General features: G+C 37.3%; 1 protein-coding gene across 1 annotated transcript; it reads left to right on the forward strand.

The window, feature by feature from the left end:
* Positions 1-22526, forward strand: LOC110447571 (protein shisa-4-like). Its single transcript, XM_021493354.1, has 4 exons — positions 1-126; positions 17459-17594; positions 19540-19718; positions 20138-22526. The coding sequence occupies exons 1-4, from the start codon at positions 93-95 to the stop codon at positions 20461-20463; spliced, it is 675 nt and encodes a 224-aa protein (XP_021349029.1). The 5' UTR covers positions 1-92; the 3' UTR covers positions 20464-22526.
* Positions 22527-27775: the final 5249 nt, after the last annotated feature.

The following is a 27775-nucleotide window of genomic DNA, read 5'->3' on the forward strand; positions in this document are numbered from 1 at the left end:
TATGACGTAGTGTTTCTTGAATACAGTGAAAAGAATGCAAAAAACCCGGGTCATAAATCGAGACTCGTGAATAGAAACAGCGCAGATACAAAATGGCCTCTGTCGGATATCTACTGGGAATTTTATGTGAGTATTAACTCCAGTCTCACTATTGACATTTACTAAAATGTAATGGCCGTATGATGTGCAGAGAGTCTGTCATATTTGTCCCGTTTTAAATAATAATTGTATTTGATAATCAACAATTAATATGTTGTGTCGGATGTGTGATCACAGGAATCTTACAGTTGTGGGATCGCACAACGTTACACGATGTGTGGTGTGCGCACGATGTGTGCACGATGTGAGAACGATAAATAACTAGACGATCATTGCTTGCGCAAATCTGTGCGCACGATAGACGAACGTTGTGCGATAACAATCGTGGTTGGTGTAAATTGAGGAATGCCTTAACAATATATACGGTTTCGTGTTTAAACATATAAACTGGATTGTTACGTGTGTTTCTATATTCTAGCTACATCTACATGTATAAGCTTATCTTTCTGTCTATTCATTCTTATATTTATAAATTGTGTTTTCGGCGTTTTTGACCTGTATTAATTTTAATGCTTATTCACGCTTTTGGTCATTTTCAAGGGCTTTTTAAAGACATATATCTAATTTAAGGGGTTTTCAAGACCTGTGCGACCACTGTTTTTAAAACAGAATTAGGTACCTGAACTCAAACTATTTCATGATTTATGAAGAATGAATAGTTTATGTAAACTATTACCTGTTGGTGTGCCGAATTATTTCCTTCATCAGTGTCTCGGGAAAAAGAGTCATGAAATATGAAAATGGACGAGTATCACTGGGTGGCACATGAAGAAGCCTAGGAGCTTCGTAAAAGCCAGGACCCCTGTCGGGTTCAGGTGGAAACATCCGCATCCATGGAACGGCAATTACTACAGATGCTTTCGAAACAATAATGACGTCACTTTGACTAAAGATGACGTCAATATTACATACCTTTTACTTCATCATTTTTCGCGATGAAAGACGTCATGTAACCCAACGTCATAATTTTGATACCAATCAAGAAGAGGTGACATGTGATATAGAAACATTCAACAAAATAAACAACAAACTCTATTTATATACATGTAGAATCGGCCCCATCGGCCCCTGGCACTCTGAGACCTTTGTAATCGGCCCGATCGGCCCCCTGACACTCTGAGACCTATGCAATCGGCCCCATCGGCCCCCTGGCACTCTGAGATACATGTGATCGGCCCCCATCGGCCCCCTGGCACTGAAAAGGTTAAAGTTACAATATCACTGTCGTATCATCATATATTTTAGGTGTTGCTTTACAGGGATATCACAACACAGCATATCTGTTTACATACACCACTTCCCACAAGTGTATTTCTAACACTATTGCAATACAAACAATGTAATAAAGAGAAAATATTGTACTTATAACCTTGATCGACAACTGTGTGTAAAGAAGGAAGAATCCAAGTTTCACGGGTTCTGTGATGAGTACGTCTATTGATTGTTTATTCAACCTTATAGATATGTATTTTGGCTATAGATATTATATTTTCTGTACAAAATTCGCATGCTACCCTGTAAGTATATTTACCTAACAAAATGTAACGTGCCGCCATTTAAAAAAAAAACATATATATATTCTTCTCTCATTTTTCAACTGAATGATCATTACGTAACTTCACCTTATTTTTAGGTTACCTTAGGTCTTACGTGTCCTCAATCATATATTTGTACCATTGTCACCTCTAGAGACCCGTTCTCTATCATAATGAGACTATTAGTTCTACCGTCTTGACCCTCGCGACAGATGAGCGCCCACAAAATAGACAAACTAATCAGCTCTGTCTTGGATAGAAAGGAGGTTGAAACAAACAGGCTGAGATCTAAACCGATACTTGTTTCAGACAGCAAAGGTCTTTCGCTACGTAATGCCTACATAGCTAAATACCCCGAGGTCTACGTTTATCCATGTGAATTATGGTGCTCACCTGGAGCCACTACTAAGCAGTTGTGTGCTACTATCAGGGATCGTATACACAAGGCCAGAAGGAGACACTCTAACATTACGATGTATTTATGGAGCGGAACATGTGATCTATCCAACAAGGACAACCATAGTAAAAAACTACATTTAGCGTGTTGGGATGATTCGGTCGTCGAAAATATTATTGACGAACTTATAAAAATTAACTCGTCTCTAAATTGGACTCGGTAACTCTGAAAATTATCGACTGTCCACAATACTCAATTTCAGCCTGGAATGAGTGGAAGGGATACCCAGCAGACACGGACCTAGCAACACTCCAGGATCGTGAATTAAACCGGCGAATTAACCAGCTGAAAGACACAAAAAAATGGAAAACAATGTCAACAGCCTCCTCTTCAACAATTGTCTTACCCGCTCACGCGGTACAGCATCAATTTGAAGCTTTATAGGGACGGTATCCATCCCGGAAATAAACTAGCAGACGCTTGGACGTCTGGTTCGTGATGTTGATGTCTACTGTTGCGTCTCCACAGAACAGATAAAGGGTGATGTATTGGACATCACTGTAGGGTGTGACCAGGTTTAGTCTAACCATTTTCAAAACCGAGTCGGCAAGGTAACACTCTCCCTTGAAAGATGAGGCTAGTACACAGTGTTTACCTGGTTGGTTATAATCGGGAGGGTAACCCTGCCATAACTAGACCTTTCTCCCAGATTTAGACAACACTGTAGGGTACGATCTGGTGTACATTGATCATATTCAAATTTGTGAGTCGGCAAGGTAACCTTGCCACTCTCATATGAATTGATTGATCACGTATACAGTGTCTACTAAGTTGGATGCACTCGGCAGGGTGACCCTGCCAGTTCTAGTTCTGACTCTCGTAGACACTGTCCCTCGAGACAACACCTGTAAGATTATAAACAGTATCCCCATAGATAGACTAACATCCACCCTCAAATATGGAGTGTGCTTTGAAACCAAGTACCCTTACACATGAACTTAAGGTTAGGAAAAGACAAAGAAAACGATAAGTCTTTGTTGGCCTGCAACAAATGTGATTGCATTCTAGACATTAAACTCATCGAGTGTAACATGTGTAATCTGATATATTGTTACAAATGCAAAGGGCTGTCAAATGGACTTATCCAGTGTCTCGAGGCAGGGGACTTAGAGGACTTCAAATGGTTGTGTAAATGTTGTAACCAGACGGAACCCACACTGGCTCGGATTGAAACCTCCCTTCAGAAGATGCAGATCCAAACAGAGACTAGAATGATCAGAAAAGAGAAAAAAAAACAGCGAAGTAGAAGCAGCTCAAGATACTAAAATTGAAGAAGGTATAACTGACATGAGAGGATCTGTTATGGAAGAACTCAAAAAGGACATAGTAGACCTGGTTGATAACAGAACCAAAGAGCTACATAATCGTAAGCAAAGGCAGACAAATATAATTCTTTTTAACTTCCCAGAATCGAAAAAAGAAATCGGATTAGAACGGAAATCACCTAAGGAGGCTGGCATCACAACTTCGTATTGAAGATTTAGAAATTGCGACTCAATTCCGAATTGGCAAACAATCCACAGAAAAAAATCGTTCATTAAAGGTGATTCTAGGTAGCAAAAGCCAACGTAAAATATTACTGGAAAAAGCACCATCAATAAAAACAAATGTCAATCCCAGATTCAAACCTTGTTATCCTCACCAGGGACCTTAAAGATGACCAGCAAGAGGAAAGGAGGAAAAAAGAGGCCTAACAATCCCCCCAAAAAGTGACAATGTAGAAATAAAAAACAACGGACCTAGAAGAATGGAATCCGTAGATGTGTAATGGAAACAACCAACCAAGTACCTCCAAGTCCCATACCACTATCTCAAGAACTGTCACATTTGATGAGTGAGTCGAAATACGACCATGGTAAGGAAACTACTCTGGTTTACAGTCATCCCACTGTAGTTTACAGCCATCCTACATCTCCTTGCATCAACAGAGACTAGGATACTTGTTTTAACGAGGATTTTAAATCTGTAAATAGCGGAAATTTTAGCCATCTTGAAACACAGAATTCTCTCCACATTTTTTATTCAAATGTTGATGTATTGACACAGAACAAGATATCTGAACTTGAGGAATTCATCACTAACAACAACTCTGACATCATAGCCTTGACAGAGATCCATTACAAAAATCCAGGTATGACAAATAACTCAGACTTCTATAATATACCAGGATACGACACCCACCTAGATATGTCCATTAAAAAAGGTATGTGTGATCATATTCGCCAAATCTAAACTACAAGCAATAACAGTCCAACCAATGGTCGTTTTTTCAGAACAAGTTTGGTGCAATATTGATCTCGAGAACAGCGACAATCTCCTAATTGGAACCATCTATAGAAGTCCCAACAGTGACATTGATAACTCGATTGCTCTACACGATGTGATTGCCGGCATGAGCCGTCAACGTCATAGTCACATAGTCATCATGGGGGACTTTAATTACAAGGATATCAATTGGACAAACACCTGGCTACACATTTTTTAGAATGCACAAGAAATGAATTCCTTTATCAACATGCTACCAAACCTACTAGAATTAGAGAAGGTTATCAACCCACCACCTTAGATCTTGTTTTTACTAATGAGGAGGGAATGCTAGTAGAAATAAACTATGAACCCGGACTTGGACTAAGCGATCATCTCTCTCTGAACTTCGAACTTTGCCTATACACTGAAAATGTTACCAGCAAAGTAGAGAGATTGAATTACCACAAAGGCGACTACACAAAGATCAGAGAGAAAATCAATGATGTTAACTGGCCAGATCTGCTGTCTGTCAAAAATGTAGATGAGTCATGGAAGGTCTTTGCAGAGACTTTATCAATTATCATAACAGAACACATACCAGTGAGAAAGACCAAAAACGACAAGTTTACCCTTAGATCACCACTTGACAGGGAGGCAGTACATGCTATCAGGCACAAGAAAACCAGATGGAAAAAGTACCTTCATTGTAAAAACGATAAGAACTGGAACGAATACAAAAAAGCTAGAAACCAAGCTCTGAAACAAATTAGAACATCTAAATACAACTATGAAAGGAGCATGGCCATGGACATCAAATCAAATAGCAAGACATCTGGAAATACATTAGATCGAAGACCAAGAACAAAAATACAATAGGAAGTATCAAAGACGCCAATGGTGACTTGACATCTAACAACAAAGACAAAGCTGAGATCATGAACAAATACTTCACAAGTGTTTTCACTGTTGAAACAAATGAACCACTACCAGTGTTCAACAGAAGAAACTATCGGGAACCAATCAACGATATTGACATCACGGAAGACAAGATATTATCGGCAATAAAGCTACTAAATCCAAATAAGACGGGAGGTCCCGACCTATTCCATCCGAAACTACTATTAGAGTCGGCTAACGAGCTTGTCACACCAATTCATCATCTTTTTTTTAAATCTCTGAATGAGGGGAAACTACCTCAGGATTGGAAAAATGCCATTGTGACCCCCATACATACTTAATCCGGATCCAAAACCAGTCCAGAAAATTACAGACTAATCAGCTTAACATCGGTTCTGGGAAAACTAATATCCAATACCAGGAATGTAACCAGTGGTGTCCCACAAGGGAGTGTCCAAGGACCTCTTTTATTCCTGATATTTGTCAACGATATGCCGGAAGTCGTACAATCCATAATTAAACTATTTGCTGATGACACAAAATTATACTTCGGAATTTCGAACGACGAAGATAGGAATTCTCTACAGGATGATATCCACAGATTATGTGACTGGACAAAAGTCTGTAACATGAAACTAAATGGGAAAAAATATAAACACATGTCAGTAGGAAATCAAACCATAGACTCGGCTTATACAACATCAAATGGACAAATCGAAGTAACCATTGACAAAGTGATCAAAGAATAGAATTTGGGAGTTATATATGACCATAAACTAAATTTTAGTGACCATGTCAACGAGTGTGTCTCTAAAGCTAACAGAATCCTCGGACTAATATTTCGGTCATTTTCATTTATAAACAAAGACATGTTTATTCAATTGTATAAAAGTTTAGTGCGGCCACACTTGGAATATGCCACCTGCATATGGTCTCCAATGCTCAAAAAGGATCAAATTGCCATTGAAAATGTCCAACGTAGGGCAAAAGGACGCCTACCATTCCTAACAGGAAAATAATATTGTGAAAGACTTTGTATGCTGGGCCTCCCAGTCTAGAGTACCGACGATTGAGAGGAGATATCATGCATTTTTTTTCAAAATCAGGTATGACATTGACATTCTGGATAAGGACAACATTATTAAAATGGCAACATTGGCTACAACAAGAGGAACTTCCAAAAAACTCTTCAAGAGAAGGATGATGCTCAATGTAACGAGGAACCCGTACAGCAGTAGGGTCGTGGACGTGTGTCACTCTCTACCAAATAAAGTTGTAGAGGCCCCCTCCCTAAATATTTTTAAATCTCGGTTAAACAACTACTGGCGTCATCATCACCAAATATTTGTACCAACCTGTTACTCACAACCGAACGTGATTAGAGAACAGTATATAGATGCGTCTCAAGAAGCTGGATCAGCTTACGTCGACGTCAACATTACATGAAAACTACATGAAAACATGTAAAATTACAACAGAGTCCCGTATACAGGTAAACATAACCACTAGGCAAACGAATGCAAATAACAAATAATATTCATCAGGGTCATACGGTATCGAACATCAGCTCTGTGTTAGGCACAGGCCAGGTAAAACTCCGGTCACTAATCATTTTTTTTACCTGCTCTGTTACCTTGGAACCAAACCCATTCTTGACAGCATTACTGTCGCTGTAATACACCATTGTAAAATTTTACATAATTATTGTGATGAGAAATATACACAGTATACATTATTGCCTACGATCCTTCCGTATTTTTGTCAGTCCGTAATATTGATCTACAAATTGTACTGTTATGTATATGCTATACATAATGTGCACACTAGATACTGTGTAAGGGGAAGTAACTCCAAAATATGTGTTTATTGTAAGTCTTCATGTGAGGAGGCACATTTGAAAGCGTAAGAAATGATTAAAAAGGAGCACATGTTAGACATGTTTCCGGTATGTTATTTCTACATAAAACCGGAACATGGTGGAGAATCCAAGTCATAAAACCAGCTAAAGGTAAACAGACATATTGTACTGGTTTTTTTTTCGCGAAGGCTGAATTCCCCGTCAGTTGACTACAGTTTTATGAAAGAGGTGGATATTGAATCTTCGACTCCTCATCAGGCGCGTCATCCCACAAATATGGCGGCTGCATACGGCGGAAACATGCCATTTTTTGCCAGACCTTTACAAACTTTTCATGATTATGCTCATGAGGATTCATCCAAATTTTTACAAGAATTTACATCATATGTTGTGTTACAAGGACTGGAAGACACGGATGCCCAGATTGTAGCTGCCTTTAACCTACAGTTAGGGAGCCCGGCACTCACGTGGTTCAACCAGTTATCGGAAACAACTGTTGTTACATGGAGGCGAGTGACTCAAGCTTTCGAGGTGCAGTATTTGTCAACAGACCCCAGTCTCAACCCACAGTTAATTGCAGACAGTGAACCTTTCAACACCCTTGTTGAAGGTAGGGCATCCCATAGAGGACTTTCATTCAATATTGGTGCAAAAAGGCCAGAGATTAAGGAAAACAGATATTGATATTATGAACAGATTTATTGATGGACTTACCGATCAGCTCAAACTGAATGTTCGCACAGGAAGACCTACATCTTTACATGAAGCATTGTCACAAGCGAAAATGGGGGAAGCTTACAAGTTGAGGTACTCGCCATATCCCTTTGCTACCACCACCCCGGTTCAATCAGTACCAACACAGGCTTCCCCCGTTACACAACCCCAACAACCAGCACCACCACTGGTCCAGGCTGCCATGATTCTTCAACAGGAAACAAATAATGCTTGTAAATATCTGGAGAAAAGGATGAAGGTTTTAGAGTCCCAAATCTCATCTTTTATTTCCCAGTCATCTCAGCAGTCATATCAAGGCAGTTCTAACAGGCGGACATATTACAAGTGTAAGGGACAGAAAAATGACCAAATCAAAGCTAACTGCAAATGGAATGGTAAAGAATTCAGTAACCCGGATGTGCAGTGTCAAATATGCGACCAATTTGGACATGCAGCACCAGCGTGTTTGGGAAACTGAAAGATCCCAGGCGACTACAGGCGCCATTGTTTGGGGAGAGATTTTGTAACTCTGAGCGTCATGATTGTCGCCAAGTATTGGCTGACCAGAATAATGCAAACATTTCTTCGGACACTGATGTACAATATGGTTATATTGATTCAGATGATAAGCAAGACAATTTTTCACATCTTTTGTTTATGCCTCTTAATATTGGTTGCATGAGAGTGTCAGCATTGTTAGATTCAGGAAGTTCAATTAACTTGATCTCTAGATATTCGTTTGAAAAAATACCCCATCATTGTAAAGGGGTAATAAACAGTTCAGCACATGAAACTATGAGATTAGCCAACAATCAGGTTTTTAATGTTAAAGGTCAAGCCAAGGTCAAGGTTAATATACATAGCCAGTGTAAATGTACAATTACAGTGTATATTATTGACCAGATATCGCATCAGCTTATTTTGGGTACACTTATTTGAAATCAAACAACATTATTTTAGATTTTTTTGAAAAATGTGTGAAATCATCAGAGTTTAATATCAAATGTAAACAAACAACTGAAATATTGCACAATAGTGAGGTGATTCTATGGGGCAAGACGCCCGAGGTACTAGGTTATGGCACCCAAGGTGTGTGTACTATAGGTTCTCATGTGTCAAAAGCAGGCCTGTTGGTGACCAATGCTGTAGTTACTGTTACTTTAAACCATATGGTTCCAGTGAAACTATTTAACCCTTCAAGTTATGTTGTTACTATGTATAGGGGTATCAATTCAGCTAAGTTAGCATTACTTGATAGTACGCATGGCATAGTATTAATGAACCACAACAAACATTACATGATGATCAATTGTGTGCACATGTACAAGAACATCAAAGTACTGAAAGTCCTGAAAGTGTTGACAGCAATGTAAAAAAAAGGTTTTCAGGAGTTTATTGACAATCTTGGTTTGTGTTATGACAATTTAAACAATGAATAGAATCAAAGTTTACAAGATTGTTTGTATAAACACAACGATTTGTTTGTAACCAAATGTAATCTGGATTTAGGATTTACCAATGTAGTTCAACATACCATACACTTGAAACCAGACACGAAAACCTCTTACCAGAGAGCACATCGCTTATCCCCAGACAAACGCGAGGTTTTGAGGCACCAATCAGAGAAACTGAACTGAACAGACAAGGTATCATATCACCTATAAGTGATGGTGAGGATAAGCCAATCACAAGTCCGTAGGGGTTAGTTTCCAAAACTAATAGGCAAGCTAATGGACACAACTCCTCAAAAACTAAGGGAGAAGCCTTGCGGTCATATCGTTTCTGTTGCGATTTTCGTTTCCTAAATTCACAGATGAAGGATTTCGTTTTACAATTCCTGATTTACAAGATTTAACAGAATAATTTACCGACCGCTTACCAAACTATTTTACCTCAAATGATTTGTCGTCTGGGGTTTTTCAACTATGGGAATCTCACCCGAACCAACCAAATACACTGCGTTTAATACATGTTTTGGAACGTACAAATTCCTGAGACTTCCAATGGGATTACGAACTTCTCCCAATTCTTTTCAACATTTGATGGACAAAGTGTTAAGTTGTCTCTCGTTTCTGGCAGCACTATGTTACCTGGACGATGTTGTTATTACTTTTGAACAGCATCTGACTGGAGGAAGTATTAAGTCGGTTACGTAAAGCCGGACTTAAATTAGGTCCAAGGAAATGCCGTTTTGCCCAGAATGAAATTGTGTTTTTGGGTCATTTGATTTCGTCGTCTGGTGTGTCACCACCTCCGGATCGTGTTGCTGCCAAAGAATCTTACCCACCATCAACCGATGTGAAATCGCTTCGTCGTTTCTTGGGATTGGTAGGTTGGTTCCGCAAATTATTTCCTAACTTCAGTGCAATAGCCTCACCACTCCATCATCTTCTCAAAAGAGATGTGAAGTTCACGTGGTCATATCAACATCAGTCATCATTTGAAGAGTTGAAGAGCCTGTTGCTCAAGCCACCAGTGTTGGCTTTTCCTGATTTAAACAAACAATTTCGTTTAGCGGTTGACACCTCCAGTCAAGGTATTGCATATATGTTGTATCAATACCACAGTGACAATTACATGGAAAATCCACGAGTGGTACGGTTTGGATCCAAAGCTCTTTCAAAATGGCAGCACTCCTATGGACCCACGAAACTCGAACTTGTATTGACAACAACTATTTTAGATTGTTCTTCATACTAACGAGGGAACAGATTCATCGGTGAGTGTGACCATCAGACATTACGTCCACTATTCCAACAAAAACTAAAAGGAGCCATTTCTGAACGTTGGTTAACAATTCTCCAACAGTTCAAGTTTGACATTCAGTACAAACTGGCATCACAAATGATAGTGGCTGACGCTTTATCTCGTTGGATGACCCAAACAGACAATGTCATGTTTGAAAGTCCTGATGAAGAAGATCCACACTTCTCATATGTTCAAGACTCCACTGGACACATTCGACTCCCGTATGGTCAGCAAATATCAGATTTGTTAGGCAACAATACTATGGTATCTACTACCAGTGGTAATTTGGTTAACAGTGGTGACCCCAAAGGTCACGAAGCAAACCTTGTCACTGCCCTACTACTACAAGTGGCATTGCAAACGGACATTGATTGTGGATATGATGGGGATACAGATGAGTGTTCAGTTGAGCAGGAAAGTTGTCATGTAAAACGTCGACACATGCATCAGAAATGTGTAAATGATTTTAATGTTGGACCACACTTGAACATTAGCAATAGTTTAACTGGTAGAAATGGAGTGAAACTGACCGGACCAAAGAAATTAAGAAAATTTAGCTTGTCTGCGTGGGAACGTCGACTTCAAAGTGTGACTGAAACTGAACGAGAAGAATATTGAACACTTCTAACATTAACCCTGTATCTCGGTCAGTGCCAAAGGTCAATACGCATGAACTACCAGTCTTCTACTTTATCTGTGAGGGATTATGCGGACAAAATGGATATAAATGCTGCTCCAACAGATGTGGACGTTAAGAATGATACTCATTCAGACTGTTCAGAGGTTGATAACAATGTAAAATCATGGTTCGACAAACCTACAGAGGTTGACTCAACTACTGAACCGGACCAAATTACTCCACAGGCCAGTGAGAGTTCCATTTCTGACGCGGGTAGTGTGTCAACGGAAAATGTACAAAAAGTGCTTGATTTGGCATCTAGGCTCCACATGACGGAACAACAAATCGGAGAATTCCAGCATTTGGATCCAAAGTTAAAACCATTGATTGTATATTTATAGGAAGGTACGCTTCCGTCATCTCAGAAAGTATCTCGTCAGACATTGTTGGAGTCTAATGACTTTATTTTAGTGAACAATGTCTTGCTTTATTCACGAATACCAAAGTCGCGGCGTGCTAAACAGCTTCAAGCGTATCAGCTGGTCGTCCCATAGGTGTTACAAAAGACTATTCTTAATCTATACCACGACTCGTCACTTGCTTGCCATGGGGCTATCCAAGATACCTTGGATAAGGTGAAAGAACATTATTTCTTCAAGCAAATGTACATTATCATTCGTAAATATGTGCGGTAATGTCAGCGACGAAAACTCAAACGACGTCGGACTAACAACAGCATTTCGGCTTTTCCTTCTCCTCATGCCCCATTTCAAGTGGGGGAAGCTGATCTGTTTGGACCCTTGCTGATTAGTGACAAAGGCAGTTCTTACATTTGTTCTGCGTTGGATATGCATAGCAAATTTCATTGATATAAAATACTGATAGTGACGTTTATTGTAACTGTGGAATATGTATCTGTGAGTGATGTAACGGTGATATAAATCAAGTACTGGTAGTGACGTTTATTGTAACTGTAGAATAATATATGTGAGAGGTGTTAGAGTGATATAAAATACTGGTAGTGAGTTTTGTTGTAACTGTGGAATATGTATCTGTGAGTGATGTTACAGTGATATAAAACACTGGTAGTGACGTTAATTGTTACTGTGGAATATGTATCTGTGAGAGGTGTAACAATGATATACAAAACTGGTAGTGACGTTTATTGTTACTGTGGAATATGTATCTGTGAGTGATGTCACAGTGATATAAAACACTGGTATTGACTTTTATTGTTACTGTGGAATATGTATCTGTGAGTGATGTCACAGCGATATAAAACACTGGTAGTGACGTTTATTGTTACTGTGGAATATGTATCTGTGAGAGGTGTTAGAGTGATATAAAAAAAAAACTGGTAGTGACGTTAATTGTAATTCTTGAATATATATCTGTGAGAGGTGTTATAGTGAAATAAAACACTGGTAGTGACGTTTATTGTAACTGTTGATTATGTATCTGTGAGAGGTGTTAGAGCGATATAAAATATTGGAAGTGACGTTAATTGATACTGTGGAATATGTATCTGTGAGAGGTGTTAGAGTGATATAAAAAAAAACTGGTAGTGACGTTGATTGTTACTGTGGAATATGTATATATGAGTGATGTAACAGTGATATAAAACACTGGTAGTGATGTTTATTGTAACTTTGAAATATGATACTGGTTCTGATGCATAAATCAAATTAAAATACTGGTAACGACAGAAAATGTAACCTATCCCGGTATTGATGTAATAGTTAGTTACACGTAACGACAATGACGAAGCATGTGTTTAAAGGTCTTGACATTGTGGTTTATAAAAACGTGACATTCATTGTTATATTATTTACATTTGCATGGCATTGTCACTATATAGCCTCTTTGAAATCTGTGTCGTTGATGGGACTTTAATTACCATGCATCACGAGACACAATTCTTTGCGTATTTATACAACGCTGACCGGAACTACAATATCCAATATAATTAAACATGACGGCTGAAATATCGCTGGGCATTGTGAGATTTGACAATGTCATTGTAAATTTATGTGCAAAATAAAAAATAAAACAAAAAACAACGAAAACAAAACCGAAGATCTGCAATATCGTACAAAATGCACATCGGTTGAAATCACCAATGCCGGCAATGGAAACAATTTTAACGCTCATACAATTTATCATGTCTGAAATACACATATTCTATAGACCTACTGACACATATGTCACAGACCAACTGATATGAGTCACAGCACACATAAACATTTCAGACATTTTGTAACGAACCTGTGCTCCGTCGCAAGATCACTCACTCCAAACGCTATCAGTTTCACGCGTCTCGCATCCATGGTTCCTGATTTCTGACATGTCAAATAACGAGGCCGTTATAAAATCTACCGACTGGTGTCAGGTTCCCATATAATCCACAAATAAATTCACGCCTAGATTCTTCACAAAATGAGCGAAGAGAAAAGTTCGAACTAACTTCCAAAAATAACTCCCTCGTGGAGGGCAAGGTCGGATTTACGGTGTTCATTGTATTTGTCCATGAGCAAAATTTGTACCGGGGAAAAATCGAAACAATTTCAAATCTAACTTTCAGATCAAAGTTCTATTGATAAACTTAAATCACTCTATAGACATATCATACGCAATTGTATTGATACTGAATTTTGGAATAAAATTTAATTGTTTGTTAAAATTTCAAAGTGCTACTTTGTTCGCCAATCAGCACGCGACAATACGCTGTTCAAACTATTGAACGAAATCGTGTGGACTGTCGATAAGGCGGGCATTTTTAATTTCAAATATAAATTATAAGTTAAAAATGAACATAAGAGGAAGAGAAAACGTAAATACAAGTATTGAACTGTTTTTGTATGGTAATACACAGCTTTGCAAGCAGACAAATCATAATGCGCTAGCGCGCATTATGTTGTATACTTGAAAGCTGTGTCATTCAAATAGATCATAAATACCTTACAAAAACAGTTCAATGCTTAAATGAAAATGAGGGTTATTGAAATGCAATTGTACGAGTTATAATTGAAATAAGTGTTATAGAAACGTGACATGAAGTGTTTTTTATTACAATGAGCGATATATAACTGTGACAACGTGTTCTTATAACAAAAAAGGTTAATAAAATGTAATATTACGTGCTACAATACAATTAGGGATATTGAAATGTGACGTTAAAAGTACATTTGATAGGAATTTGACATTGAGATATAGAAAATAATCAAAACCAGTTGTAGGGATTTGACATTTTCGATAAGGAAATTGTGATATTTAAAAACAAATAAGAATGTTACATATTTGTTGTTAACAAGTAACATTTGACTAGACTTTGAGATTTATAGAGACGCTACAGTAAAGGTCATGCTGATTTTTCAATTAAGGATTGCATCTTGATTTGGTAAATTGCATGCGTGATGAATCGAGTTTGTCTTGAAGCAAATGTTATGAACTGCGAAGAAACCTTATATTTCAATCAACATTTGTTTTTCAATGACCGAAACTTGTGCAAGTCCATTATGATAGTTTGTCCTACATTCTGGACCTTGTGCAAGTCTACGTATTGACGTAATGTAAACAAACATAGTCTGCCATTGAAGGGCAATTATATAATATGATAGTGTGTGCTGATAGTTCAATACAGCCAACATATGAGGAAACAAAACACAAAAACATATTTAAATGTCATATCAATTTATACCTTATGATATTAAATGTTATGACACGTCATCGCGGAAGTATAGTGTATAGATGCAGTACGCAGGCTCGGCTATGAGTTTACGGCAGCAATCTTTTTACTAGCTCGAAGTGAAGAGCCGCTAAATTTCGAGGTTCTACATCTTCTGGAATAGGGAGCTGTAGAAATTGAATGGTTGTTTGACCCGCGTTGTTTTCGAATTGTACAGGGATTGACACTGACACAAGGGGCAGAATTGGTAGCTGGAGGGAGAAGTTCTAGGGCAGTACATGACTTGTCACTAACGTTAGCAAAAGCTGCTGATATTTTTGATTGATCGTTTACATTTACATTTACATTGGATACGTCGTAGTTACCAATAATGGCGTGACACGACGGGAGAGAGAGAATATGTTATTTACCTTGGGTGTTGTTTTGAAAGGGCTGATCTAAATCCCTCTACGCTTTCTGCGCACACTACTATATCATCCAGTTGGTTCCACTCAAGCGGTGTTTTGATGAAGAAGGAGTTCTTGTATGCTTCCTGTTTGTATCCTGGGATGATTAATGGCCTTGGGTTGTTGACAATGTTCCAGGTTAATGTTGCTGATGTTTCATGGTTCTCATAACGCTTTGTGTTTGTTTTTCCAGAGTGCTGGCTTATCTGATCTGGGGGTGGGGCTGTATTAACCCCTCAACTACTTTGTACATGAATACTAGTCTGTGATTTCCTTCTGTTTTGTAGGGTTGGCAGTTTTAGGTGTTGTATCATTTCTGTGACACATCCTTCATCCCGACTTTTGTAATTTCCAGTAATTAGGCGAGCTTCTCTCATTTGTATTCTCTCTAGTTTTTCAATGTCTGATTTCAGATGAGTGTCCCAAAAAATACTGCCATAGTCCAGAATTGATCTAACAAGTGATTTATATGCTGTTTTCTTATACTCTTTTGGGCAGTGTTTTTAATTTCTTCTCAGAAAGCCTAAAGTTGAGCTCGCTTTCCTCGTGATGTTGCTTATATGAGTACTCCATTTGAGGTCGTTTGATATCTGGAGTCCTGGGTTCTGATGTTAGTGACACTGGGCGATAGTTTTCCGCAGAGTGTTTGTCTCCCTTTTTAAATATGCATGAGATGTAGGCATTTCTCCAGTCTGCTGGAAGTTCTCCCGAGTCGAGTGTTTTTTGAAATATTTGTATGAGTCCTAATGATATTTCTGTTGCGCATTCTTGGAGGATTCTGTTTGATGTTTCATCTGGTCCTGAAGCTTTTGATATGTTTAAGTTCCTGAGTAGTTTCGCAACACCGTTTGTATATATGTATAGTTTCGGAATTGTTTCCTGTACACGTTTTGTTGTTTCTGGTATGTTGGTGTCTTTGTCGATGGTGAATACCGATTTAAATTGTTGGACTAATATATCCGCCTTTGACTGACTGTCACTGATGAGAGTACCTTTGATTTTTAGGGGGGATACTCCTATTGAGTCTTGATTTTTTTATTTGATATATTTCCAAAACGGTTTGTTGTTATTATTTTCGAGACCTTTAAGAATGTTGGTGTTAATGTACTCCCATTCTGCTCTCCTGAGGTTTCATTTGTATTCCCTTTGATGGTGTCTATAATTCTTCCAATCATTAGTTCTTTTGGCCTGCTGGTAAAGCTTTTCTTTTTTCCTAATCATTTTCCGCTCTTTAGATTTCATCCATGGTAGTTTGTTTCGTGTTCGTGCAATTTTTGATGGTATGTGGGTGCCCATAGCGTTACGCACGTCTTCTTTAAATGTTCTCCAGAGGTCATTGACATTTGCATCATTTTGGTAGTCATGATCTAATTTATTCGATGTTTTGGTGATGTCTTCTTTAAGTTTATCCCAAGATGCACGTGAATATTGATAGAACTTCCTCGCTGGTGAGGAATTGTAGTGAGGTTTTCTTTGAATGGCCGTAACTACCATTTCATGGTTTGATATTCCTGGTACACTGTACGAGCTCTTGGCAAGGCTTGGGTTTGTAGTAAATATGAGGTCTAGCATGTTGTTTTTGGTTTTCGTTTTTGGTTGCTTGAACGATTTTTGTGAAGCTTCAATAAAAATGTAAAAAAATCAAACCACTATCTACTTTTTGTTTAAATGTTAATAGTTTTCTCCCTTCGTGATTCATATGTACAGGCAATGTTAATCTGGTCAAAGTTATTGTCAAATGACACAGATAACATTTGGTAGTTGCATCCAGTCCAACTCTCCAATTCAACGACGATTCAATGGCCGGTAATTACAATTATAAAAGTTCAACAATGCCTGACCGTTTTATTAAAGTATGATCTCACTGAAGGTAGTGATTTTTAACATTTAATATATATTAAAAAAACCAATGCAGTGTTCTTTGACTAACAGAATATTTACCATCGGGACTTGATAAACATAATATAAACGACGATAAGCTGGATTTGCTCTCCCCTCGTCGATTGATGCTTCGAAGTGTCGGGCTGTGTAGGAATTTCTTTAGTGTGATACATTTGTGCATAAACGTTTGCAAACATTGTGTTGAAAAAAAATCACACACCAATTTATGCCAAATGATTCTTTTATTTAATTTTGCTTTTTGTTGTTTCCAGCGACATTGGTGCCGTCTGTCCTTGGCGGAAGGTACTGCCGATGGTCGTACGGTTATTTCGGATACAGCTACTATATTTATTGTCCTGAGAAATGTTGTGGGCCAAGCTCAAGCCAATATTGCTGTGATTTTGATTGGTAAGTGCCACCGGGTCAAGTTGTAGGTCCTCTTATTGTCAATATTGCTGTGATTATAATTGGTAAGTGGCACAGGGTCATGTTGTGGGTCCTACTCCTGTTATTATTGCTGTGATTATAATTGGTAAGTGACACACGGTCATGTTGTGGGTCCTACTCCTGCTAAAATTGCTGGGAGTATAACTGGTAAATGACACTGGGTCATGTTGTTGGTCTTACTACAGCAAATTATGCTGGGAATATAATTGGTAAGTGACACAGGGTCATGTTGTAGGTCCTACTCCTGTCAATATTGCTGGGATTATAATTGGTAAGTGACACAGGGTCTTGTTGTTGGTCCTATTCCTGTCAATATTTATGGGACTATAATTGGTAAGTGACACAGGGTCATGTTGTAGGTCTTATTACAGCAAATTATGCTGTGATTATATTTGGTAAGTGACACAGGGTCATGTAATGGGTCCTACTCCTGTAAATATTGCTTGGATTATATTTGGTAAGTGACACAGGGTCTTGTTGTTGGTCCTATTCCTGTCAATATTTATGGGACTATAATTGGTAAGTGACACAGGGTCATGTTGTAGGTCTTACTACAGCAAATTATGCTGTGATTATATTTGGTAAGTGACACAGGGTCATGTAATGGGTCCTACTCCTGTAAATATTGCTTGGATTATATTTGGTAAGTGACACACGGTCATGTTGTTGGTCCTACATTTGTACTCCTGTCAATATTGCTGTGATTATAATTGATAAATGACACCGTGTCATATTGTTGGTCCTACTGTCAATATTGCAGTGATTATATAATGGGAGTTCTTTTTACACAACCAATACCATTTTTTATGAGACATTTTGATGACTGGTACGATATGTACATTGTTACCTTCATCAGACAAATGACCAATGAAGCGTATTCACACAAAGGTGTAAAACGTGTACGAGTTGTCCATAAAATCGATGTTGATAAAAATCATTATCAGATACATCGGGTAGAATTTATTTCGGTGTTATGGATTGATGGTTTCAGCCATGTTTCATTTGCTGATATAATGTCTGGGTGGTAAGTGTCTAAGAAGTTCCAGAAGCTATGCTTTTTAGCATTGCTACTTTGACAGTTTATGGATGCAAACTTCATGTTGGGATTAAGAGTCAAGCTGCTCTTTTGTCCAAGGTTTGACGTAGGACTAGAAATATGCAGTGGGACGCTCATGTTGGGGTTGTCGATTGATGTGTTACTGAGGCTAGACGAAATGGTCGAGGTATCAAAGCTTGTGTCAAACAGGGTACTAGAGACGTTTGGATCGCCACAGGTACAAAACGTCCAAGATGAATTGGTTGACTACGGGGCTTTATAAAAATAGTGTTCATGACCATGCATTTTGCGTGATTATAATTGGTAACGACATTAGTGTATTGGAAGTTTGCTATTATGTTCTCTACATGGGGACAGAGAATGTGACACAAAATAGATATGCTGCATCCATTGGAACAACTTCTCAATTGTGGCCTCAGTGCTAAACGTTCGCTCAATTGTCGAGGCTAATGAGTGCTGTTCCTAGGCCGGTATACATCAAAACCATTTTAAAGGCTTGTTGTTACTCCTTGCTAATGAAAACGACAGGTTAACCCAAAGTCATTATAATTTGACCGGATTGAATGCTATGATTGATGCCTTCTCTCTTCTGGTATGTCAATAAGGTGGTTTCAGATCAGCTCTGACACAAGGAGTCAAATACATAGACCAGCGTATCATTAACCCACCTTGCCATTTTACAATTGTGTACCATGAATAATATATTTCACACGTCAGACATTTCGTCACTTACAAAATGTGTGTTAGATGTTATTTGCAATATAAACAACAAGAGAAAAGAATATATTTGGTAGTCAAACTGCTAATAAAGGATTGTATAATTATATCCCTTTTCTACCGATATAACAGGAACGATGGTTCCATAGCTGGTGTGGTGATCGGGAGTATTGTGGGCCTAGCTATGCTGATAACACTGCTTGTGTGCCTGTGTAAGTCGTGTAACAAGAATAGGCACACGACAGGACAAGTTGTCTATCCTAGCACCGAACAACCAACTGTGGCTATTGTCGATACCAACACCCATACAGGTATAACTCCGAGCAGCATCCCTCATTGGCTTTACCCAATACCAGTGTAGGTATAGCACCCTACAAAACCCACATTGGTGTTTGTCAACACCAGTACCCTCACATCTCAAACTCCAAGAGACAGCCCTCGGTGGTACCTTTTTGAACTACAAGTGTAAATGCTATTTTTTATAAATTAATTGTTTTTTTCGTTATGGTATTATGAAATATTTGCAAAATTGAAAAAAAAAGAACAATGATTTACTTTAGTTGGCTTTCATGGTAAATATGAATGCCAACTGGAAATTACAACTTCAACAAGAATCGTAGGCGCGCTTCATGGAATTTGTTCTTTCTAGATTGGATTCTTATTATCTTTGAGTGCCAACTGAAATGAGTTCAACATATTTATTTACGTCTGTATTATATCATCATTCTAGGTCATGGAGCTGCCTACCCTCATCAAGGAACGATTCATCCTCCTCCTTTTCCTTCTCAAGGACCAGCCTTTCCTCCTCATGGACCAGCTTATCCTCCTCACGGACCAGCTAATCCTCCTCAAGGACCAACCTTTCCTCCTCAAGGACCAGCTTATCCTCCTCAAGGACCAGCCAATCCTCCTCAAGGACCAACCTTTAACCCGCTTCCACCAGCTTACGTCCCTCAAGGACCAGCGTATCCCCCACCTCCACCAGTGTACCACCCTCAAGAACCAGACTATCCCCCGTCGATTCCAGGCCAGTTTGTACCTCCGCTGAAATTTTAAGATCAATGTTTATCTCCGTCAATATACCGTCTCTTTATTATTTATTGATATGTTGTATGTCTGTACCCCTCTTGGTAATCACTGTGGTTATTAAATTGTATAAAACTTGACATTTGGCCCTCGGATCATAACAGAACCTAAAGTTTAAGGTTTTGATTACCCATTCACGAATGACATCATATTTCATGACATTATTGGTGATTGGTTAAGTAAACCATGAAGACAAGTTTAGACTCTAGATCGTGTCATGGTTTCGGAACCTGATCAACTGTGATATAATTATCTTTTATACTTAATTAAGGAATCCGGAATCTATGATCATGGTTTATCCTAACAAATTAGTATTCAGATTCGAATGCGTCAAACGCTAAGCCAAAACGTCATCACTTATATTCAGTCGACCTACATGTATGTTGTTATGAACGCACCCTAAATTTGCTATGTAATAATGGTAAGCATTAAGGCAGTACAGTGACCGATGCGTCTTCTTAAAGTGAGTATTGTGAAACAGAGCATAAGTAATCTAATAATGAGGAACATGATGTCACTTTCAGTTTTTTTTAGTATAAGCATGTCTTGGTAACTGAAAGACTTTCCATTGGTGACAGTTAAACCTGTTCTCCAAGACCCATTTATCTCAACGAAACTGATGCTTAAAGCAAGCCCCTGTGAATGAACTGTGATTAAGTATCCTTAATATAATATTTTGATACACAAATGACTATTCTTGTTTTGAGTAATATAATATTGAATGATTGGGAAGGTTTCACATTTCTTTCTTCAGTAGTTCCTTGCAAACTTACAATCTGATGACAGTTTCCTAACTAATATTAACGAAATGCTTCATATCCCTGAGTTTTATATAGAGAGGACAATCGGACTTTGGCCTCGATGAGGGTAAATTATTTTAATACAAGGATCACATCTTTATTTGTAACTGATGAAGTTAACATCAGAACTAATTCCGCCAATGAACCAGGTGCTCCAAAGTCTAACAGAACGGGTCTTATTGTCCCTTCATACAAACATACATACCATACCATACATACATACATACATACGCATGCACGCACGCACGCATGCACGCACGCATAGAAGTTCCCTCCACGATTTAACGAGTTGTTACTACTGGAATATAAATGTCCAATAATTCCCTGTAGATCACAGTCCTCCGTTATCTTACATATATATGCATATATTACTCGTGTATGTCATTCTTGCTTGTGTTTTGTCTCTGATTAACGATGAATTAAGTATAACAAATTGTAGCTGTGTCACCGAGCCTAATGAAAAAGTTTTTTTTAATTTTTTTTTTTAAACTGATTTATTACGAATTAGTATATGTTTTAATCGATTTCAGACTGAACGCCATGAGTGGCGTCTAACGTATACAGCATTACTAAACAGGAAGGATGTGGTATAAAGAGGACCGTCTATTCATAGGTCGGTTATTACAGTTACACATGGATCTTGCTCTCCGTAGTTGGTTTTCAAAAGTAATAAAAAGTCGGATTATCTTGTTGTATATTAAAAATACCTACGGTAAATCTCATCAAAAAAGCAAAATCGGTAAATGTTGAGTCTTTAATTCTAAAAATCGAGCGGTATATCTCTTTTGTTAATTAGAAAATGAGCTTAATTGATAGAGATGAGTACGAAAAGGAACCGTTACTCGTTTTGGGAGCCTCTCGATTCATGTACGTTATTGTAATGCTTATAGTGTGTGTGTCACTGCACCAATACTACCCACAGTATATCAACGTAGTATGTACCACTCTAAATGTAGTATATAGCTATGATTGTAAGTTCCTATACTTCATTTTGCTAAAAGACTACATATGCTTCTATATGTTTTATACTGTGATATTGAATCATTATTCCATGCTAAAAATACCAAATTTAAGGTTTCGGACATGTGTATTTCAGTTAACTGAACATCAACAATGCTAGAAGCAATAGTATTAAAGTGTTAATTGTGTCATGATTCGTGTGTCTTGTGTTTTATTTTTTTAATATTGTTTGCAAAAAAACTATATACTTTTTGAATCTTTGTAACCGCTCCATTAAAATGATAATTTTGAATTGATTTGTATTGTTTGTTATCAATACAGTTGTGTCATGCTATTTATAATGTTGGGACACATTGTACACGTAAAACCTGTGAGTCGTTACATCCTACGTTATTGTTCCCCAGTTCAAATCACACACCGCTTATTTCACTTTTATTGTAGCTGTGGTACAGTGGTGGATCATTCGGTGGAGTCCATCTTTCCACGTTCACTTTTATTGTAGCTGTGGTACAGCGGTGGATCATTCGGTGGAGTCCATCTTTCCACTTTCACTTTTATTGTAGTTGTGGTACAGTGGTGGATCATTCGGTAGAGTCTATCTTTCCACTTTCACTTTCCATGCACGATTATTAAACTGACGGTATCAACAAAGGTTAAGATAAACCCACCTTTCATTCTAATTTTAGATACACGGTTGTCATTTAAATAAAACAACCTCATACATTTATTTTCACTATTTAACCGCGGAATATTAATGAACCACTTTCTAACGCATTATTATATGTTACTTAGAAGTGTAGAGAAATAGTTTAAGCCAAGTTAACATTATACTTTCAGTTTACAGAATAACCTGTGGTGATTAAATATTAATCTGGTTTCTAATTGACATATTCAATGCTCAATGTGGTACGGTTATGTGAATGTGTACCAGTCTGGGTGATGTAGGACTACTAGTGTAGCTGTGTACCAGTCTGGATGATGTAGGACTACTAGTGTAGCTGTGTACCAGTCAGGGTGATATAGGACTACTAGTGTAGCTGTTGCTGCAGGGTGATGGACACTATGGACAAGTTGTATGGTTGCAGTCAGGTTCTTGTAGAGAAATATGCTATCTCTTTGTATGGTATAAAGGTCGATGTTTTTTTATTATGCTATTTAGTGTGCCTTGTAATGTTGTCACTTCACGAGTTCTCGGTTTTAGGACCTGACACTACTTACATGTATTTTCGAATAAGATTTACATGGCGGGTGTCGTAGACAAGCAAAACACGCGTATTATCTTTGTACGTTGGCAATAGCCAAACAGGTATTGTTTTTAATATAATACTAATATACAACATTTGATATAGCTCCCTATCTAGCTAACATAAGCCACTCTAAAGGGCTTTACAATACGTAGATATACAATTTATACTATCAGCATATCATTAATCAATACAATTATGAGGAATTAGCAGGAGCCTTATCAGGCGCTAACTACTAGGCATATCCTACCTGGCTAATATCTCCCTATGTGTGTATGCCTGAATGTGTGCTGGAGATGTAATGTGTTCTCTTTGTAGTGGAACCGTGCTTCCAACAGCATCATTTATAGTGCTACCTCACTTGAATGCTACAGCACAGATACCGTAACATCCACCCAAGACCAATTTATACTCCACCTGGGTTGTTGGAGTTGTGTTGGAGGAGGAGATAAACACTTTCTCTGAATATCCATGCGTACGAGGACCGAACTCAGGCCGCCTGCGTGGAAGTCCGGAGTGTTAACCACTCGACTAACCACAATCAGACTGTAACACACTGAATACAATATGGCATAGCATCATCTAACAATATTACATACTATAAACAATTGTTTCGTATACACTAACATTTGTGTGTGAATTCTAATCTGGTATGTAAAACAATAATTTTTGGTAAGTTTATTTTAAGCTGACTATTCTTAATATGGAATATCAATCGTTAATACCTTGAGTCAGCTGATACAAATGGTTTAGCCTGCAAGCGTTACGTGGTTAACAGCGTGTGTTCCAGAAGACAAATGCTGTATTGGGGATAGCTAAATTAAAACTTATTTCAAACAGGTTATGTTGTGAGAGATGTTTCATCGACATAAGCCTTCATGTCAACAGACACACACGCAGGTAGATGCATAGTGTGACAAGGTATCAAGGTTCAAAGTCTATGTAAACACAAAAGTTATCTTTGTTAGAGAGTAGACGGCAGAAAACAGTCAAACGAATGTGGTTAACAAGCGGGTTCACTGTGTACATGGATGTCTGTTATTTGAAGGCAAATATAACTTATTAAGGGTAATATTAGGACGCCAACAACGTCAAAACAATTCATTCTATATATATATCTTTCTCTATAAAAATGACATCACTAATATAGTTACTAGTAACATTAAACTTTTTGTAGATGATACCTCCCTCTATATTATTGTTAATGATAATCCCATTCAAGCAGCACAAAATATCACTAATGACTTGCAGAATATATGTTCTTGGGCTATATCTTGGGATATAAAATGTAATTCATCCAAAACTTAAAATATGATCTTCAAACGGAAAAAAAGTAATTAATCACCCTCCAATCTTCTTTTCTTATCAACCAATAACCGACAGTACTAACCATAAACATTTAGGTCTTACTTTTAATGAAGATGGTAAACGGGGTCAACATATCCAAAATATTTATGATATAGCATATAGAGGAATTAATATATTAAGAAGTCTTAAAACCTCACTTGATAGAAGTACACTTAACACTATGTATATGTCATATATTAGACCAATTTTAGAATATGCTAATGTAGTTTGCGATAATTGCACTGAACAATCAAAATTATTTTTAGAATCAGTCCAACTAGATGTTGCTAGAGTAGTGACAGGCTTCGTAGAGGTACATCACACCATAAATTGTACAAAGAATTGAGATGGGAAAACTTAGCAGATAGGAGGGGGGGGGGGGAATTAACTGTATTGTATACAATATAGCACAATATATCACCAAAGTACCTTAATGATATAGTTGATCCTTTTTTAAATTATTTAACAAATGTCAGATATCAGCTTAGACTAAATAGAGTTTGTTAACCCCCCTGTATGCAGAAATGATAGCTATTTTATTAGTTTCTTTCCCTCAACCTTTCTACTTTACAATCAGTTAGACCCAGATATTTTAAATGCTCAATCTCTTACCCACTTTAAGAAACTAATTAACATAACTAATAATGATACTCAGACAGTGGTAAAACACTCTGGTGATAGAAAAATCAATAGTATACTATGTCAAATTAGAAATAATGCTAGCAACTTAAACTTTAATCTCTTTAATGACCATCTATTAGAATCTGCTTCATGTGTGTGTGGTTATATACAGGAAACAGGTTATCATTACTTCTTTGACTGTGCCAGACAAAACAATCACAGACAAGTGCTCTCTGCTACTCTACTCAATAATAATCTCTCGCGCTGTACTTTACATACTTTACTAAATGGTTGTAACCATTGTGACAATGAAACCAATAAAAATATCCTAGAGAGTGTCTCAACCTTTATTTTGAACTCAAAAAGATTTATATAACTAGAATTATCTATATAAACTTATATTATAATGTACTATACATAATCTAATATTGTAAACATGAACAGAAAACATGCGCTTGGTAATTAATATCATCGCTTACTTTAAACACTTCCTTTTAGGTCCTGATATGGATGTGTAACAGAATGTTTGATAGCATGTATTTGTCTATGTGGTAGTCGTAGAAATAGCTGCCTGCTGATTTGGCCTTCTGTTGTGGAATGTTACCCCGCCAGTTTCCTCCAGCTTACGGCACATCTTACGGCAAGCTGCACAACAGGTACCCACTAATAAGAGGCTTGTTACGATTCCAGATATAACTCCAGCAGTCCTAAACAATTACACACACAAAAAGAAACTAAGATTGCAAGTGTTTAGATATCGATTTTTTTAATAAGCATCTGTCAAAAGTTTTCATTTGTAGCTTAACTATTGTTATTGAACAAATCACCAATATGTTCACTTGGAAACTCTTTTTAACACAGACTTAATTGATTTTCTTCTCTCTCCAAATAAATGCTGAAAATAAATAACTAATATTTGCATGGAAATGGTGTGGTCACACTTTATTTCAACGGGATAATTCAAATACAAATACAAATATAATGTATGTTTTTTTTAAGATGTAATATATAATGTCTTTACTTCTTATATATATACATGTATATATCTTAGACAGATTCATTTCGAATTTCGCATCATATACTGACAACAAATTATTTTTTATCTAAAGTAGGTATCTCAGATAATCCTCTATGTACTTTTTGTAATCCAGCTGAAGAAACTTTAGTGCACTTATTATGGGAATGCCAAGAAGTTCAGTCTTTTTTGCAAAGTTTTGAACCTATCCTAGATGCATTGCTTATTCCTTTCCAATACAATAAAATCACTTTCATATTAGGATTGTTTACACAAACAGAACGGTTTAATAAGAACGATAATGAAATACTTTTAATAATTAAGCAATACATTTATAGTTCTAGATGTAACAATAGAATGTTAAATAACAACTCTTTAATTCTTAAAATCAAGGACCATTACACTGTACAAAGTTATATTTCAACTGCTTAAAGGCGAATGCTATATGCAGAGATTTAATGCATACTGGGAAAAATGGATGCGGCTAATAGAGCTGGTGGACTAATTTTAAATACAAGTGTAGTTATAAAGATGTACGTACATACATACACATGTATATTTTGAATATTTGTTGATTATGAATTAATTATATTGAAACTGCCCAGTACTCTGGCAATATATTTTGTTGGTTCTGGTAATATTTTTTAAGTAATATATGAGTATAGTTTGACATCCCTGTCTTTGGCATCTATCCTTAGAATTCATTAATATGATATGTTTGCAACAGAATATCTATGCCTATTCATTCCTTTTCTTTTTCCTTTCTTCTCTCTTATTTCTCTTTCCTTCCTTTTCGACAATATTATACACATATCAGTAATAGCAATTACAGGAGTTTTATCTACAGTGCTACAGTACATAGTGGTCCCCGTGGACGACCGACATCTAACGGCTTCAGTTGGTACAGTCAATCCTACGGTAATTCGATATCATGTATTCCTACTTAATATCGTTATCATAATTCCTTCATATTTTTGTTTTTCTTTTAAGCATTTTCAAACTCTAGTCCATTGCTGGCTTTTATAATATTGAGAACCAATAAATAACACACAACAAAAATAAAATAATCGTTTGATCAGTACAATAAATCAACAGTGAATCAGCAGGTTGAAACAAACCTAGAGGACCACTTGATAGAATTACGAGCGGTGTAGCACGTGACGAAGCCAAACGCAATACAATATTTGGGTACTGTTTTTAATAGTTTTTGTGTTGAATGTTTATGTTAGGCAAAAGCGTGCCATTGCATGACAAAAATAATGTAAATTTAAGTTCAAAGATTCACAGAAAATCTA

This window comes from Mizuhopecten yessoensis, unplaced genomic scaffold, assembly GCF_002113885.1.
Source record: "Mizuhopecten yessoensis strain PY_sf001 unplaced genomic scaffold, ASM211388v2 scaffold399, whole genome shotgun sequence".
Taxonomy (NCBI): domain Eukaryota; kingdom Metazoa; phylum Mollusca; class Bivalvia; order Pectinida; family Pectinidae; genus Mizuhopecten; species Mizuhopecten yessoensis.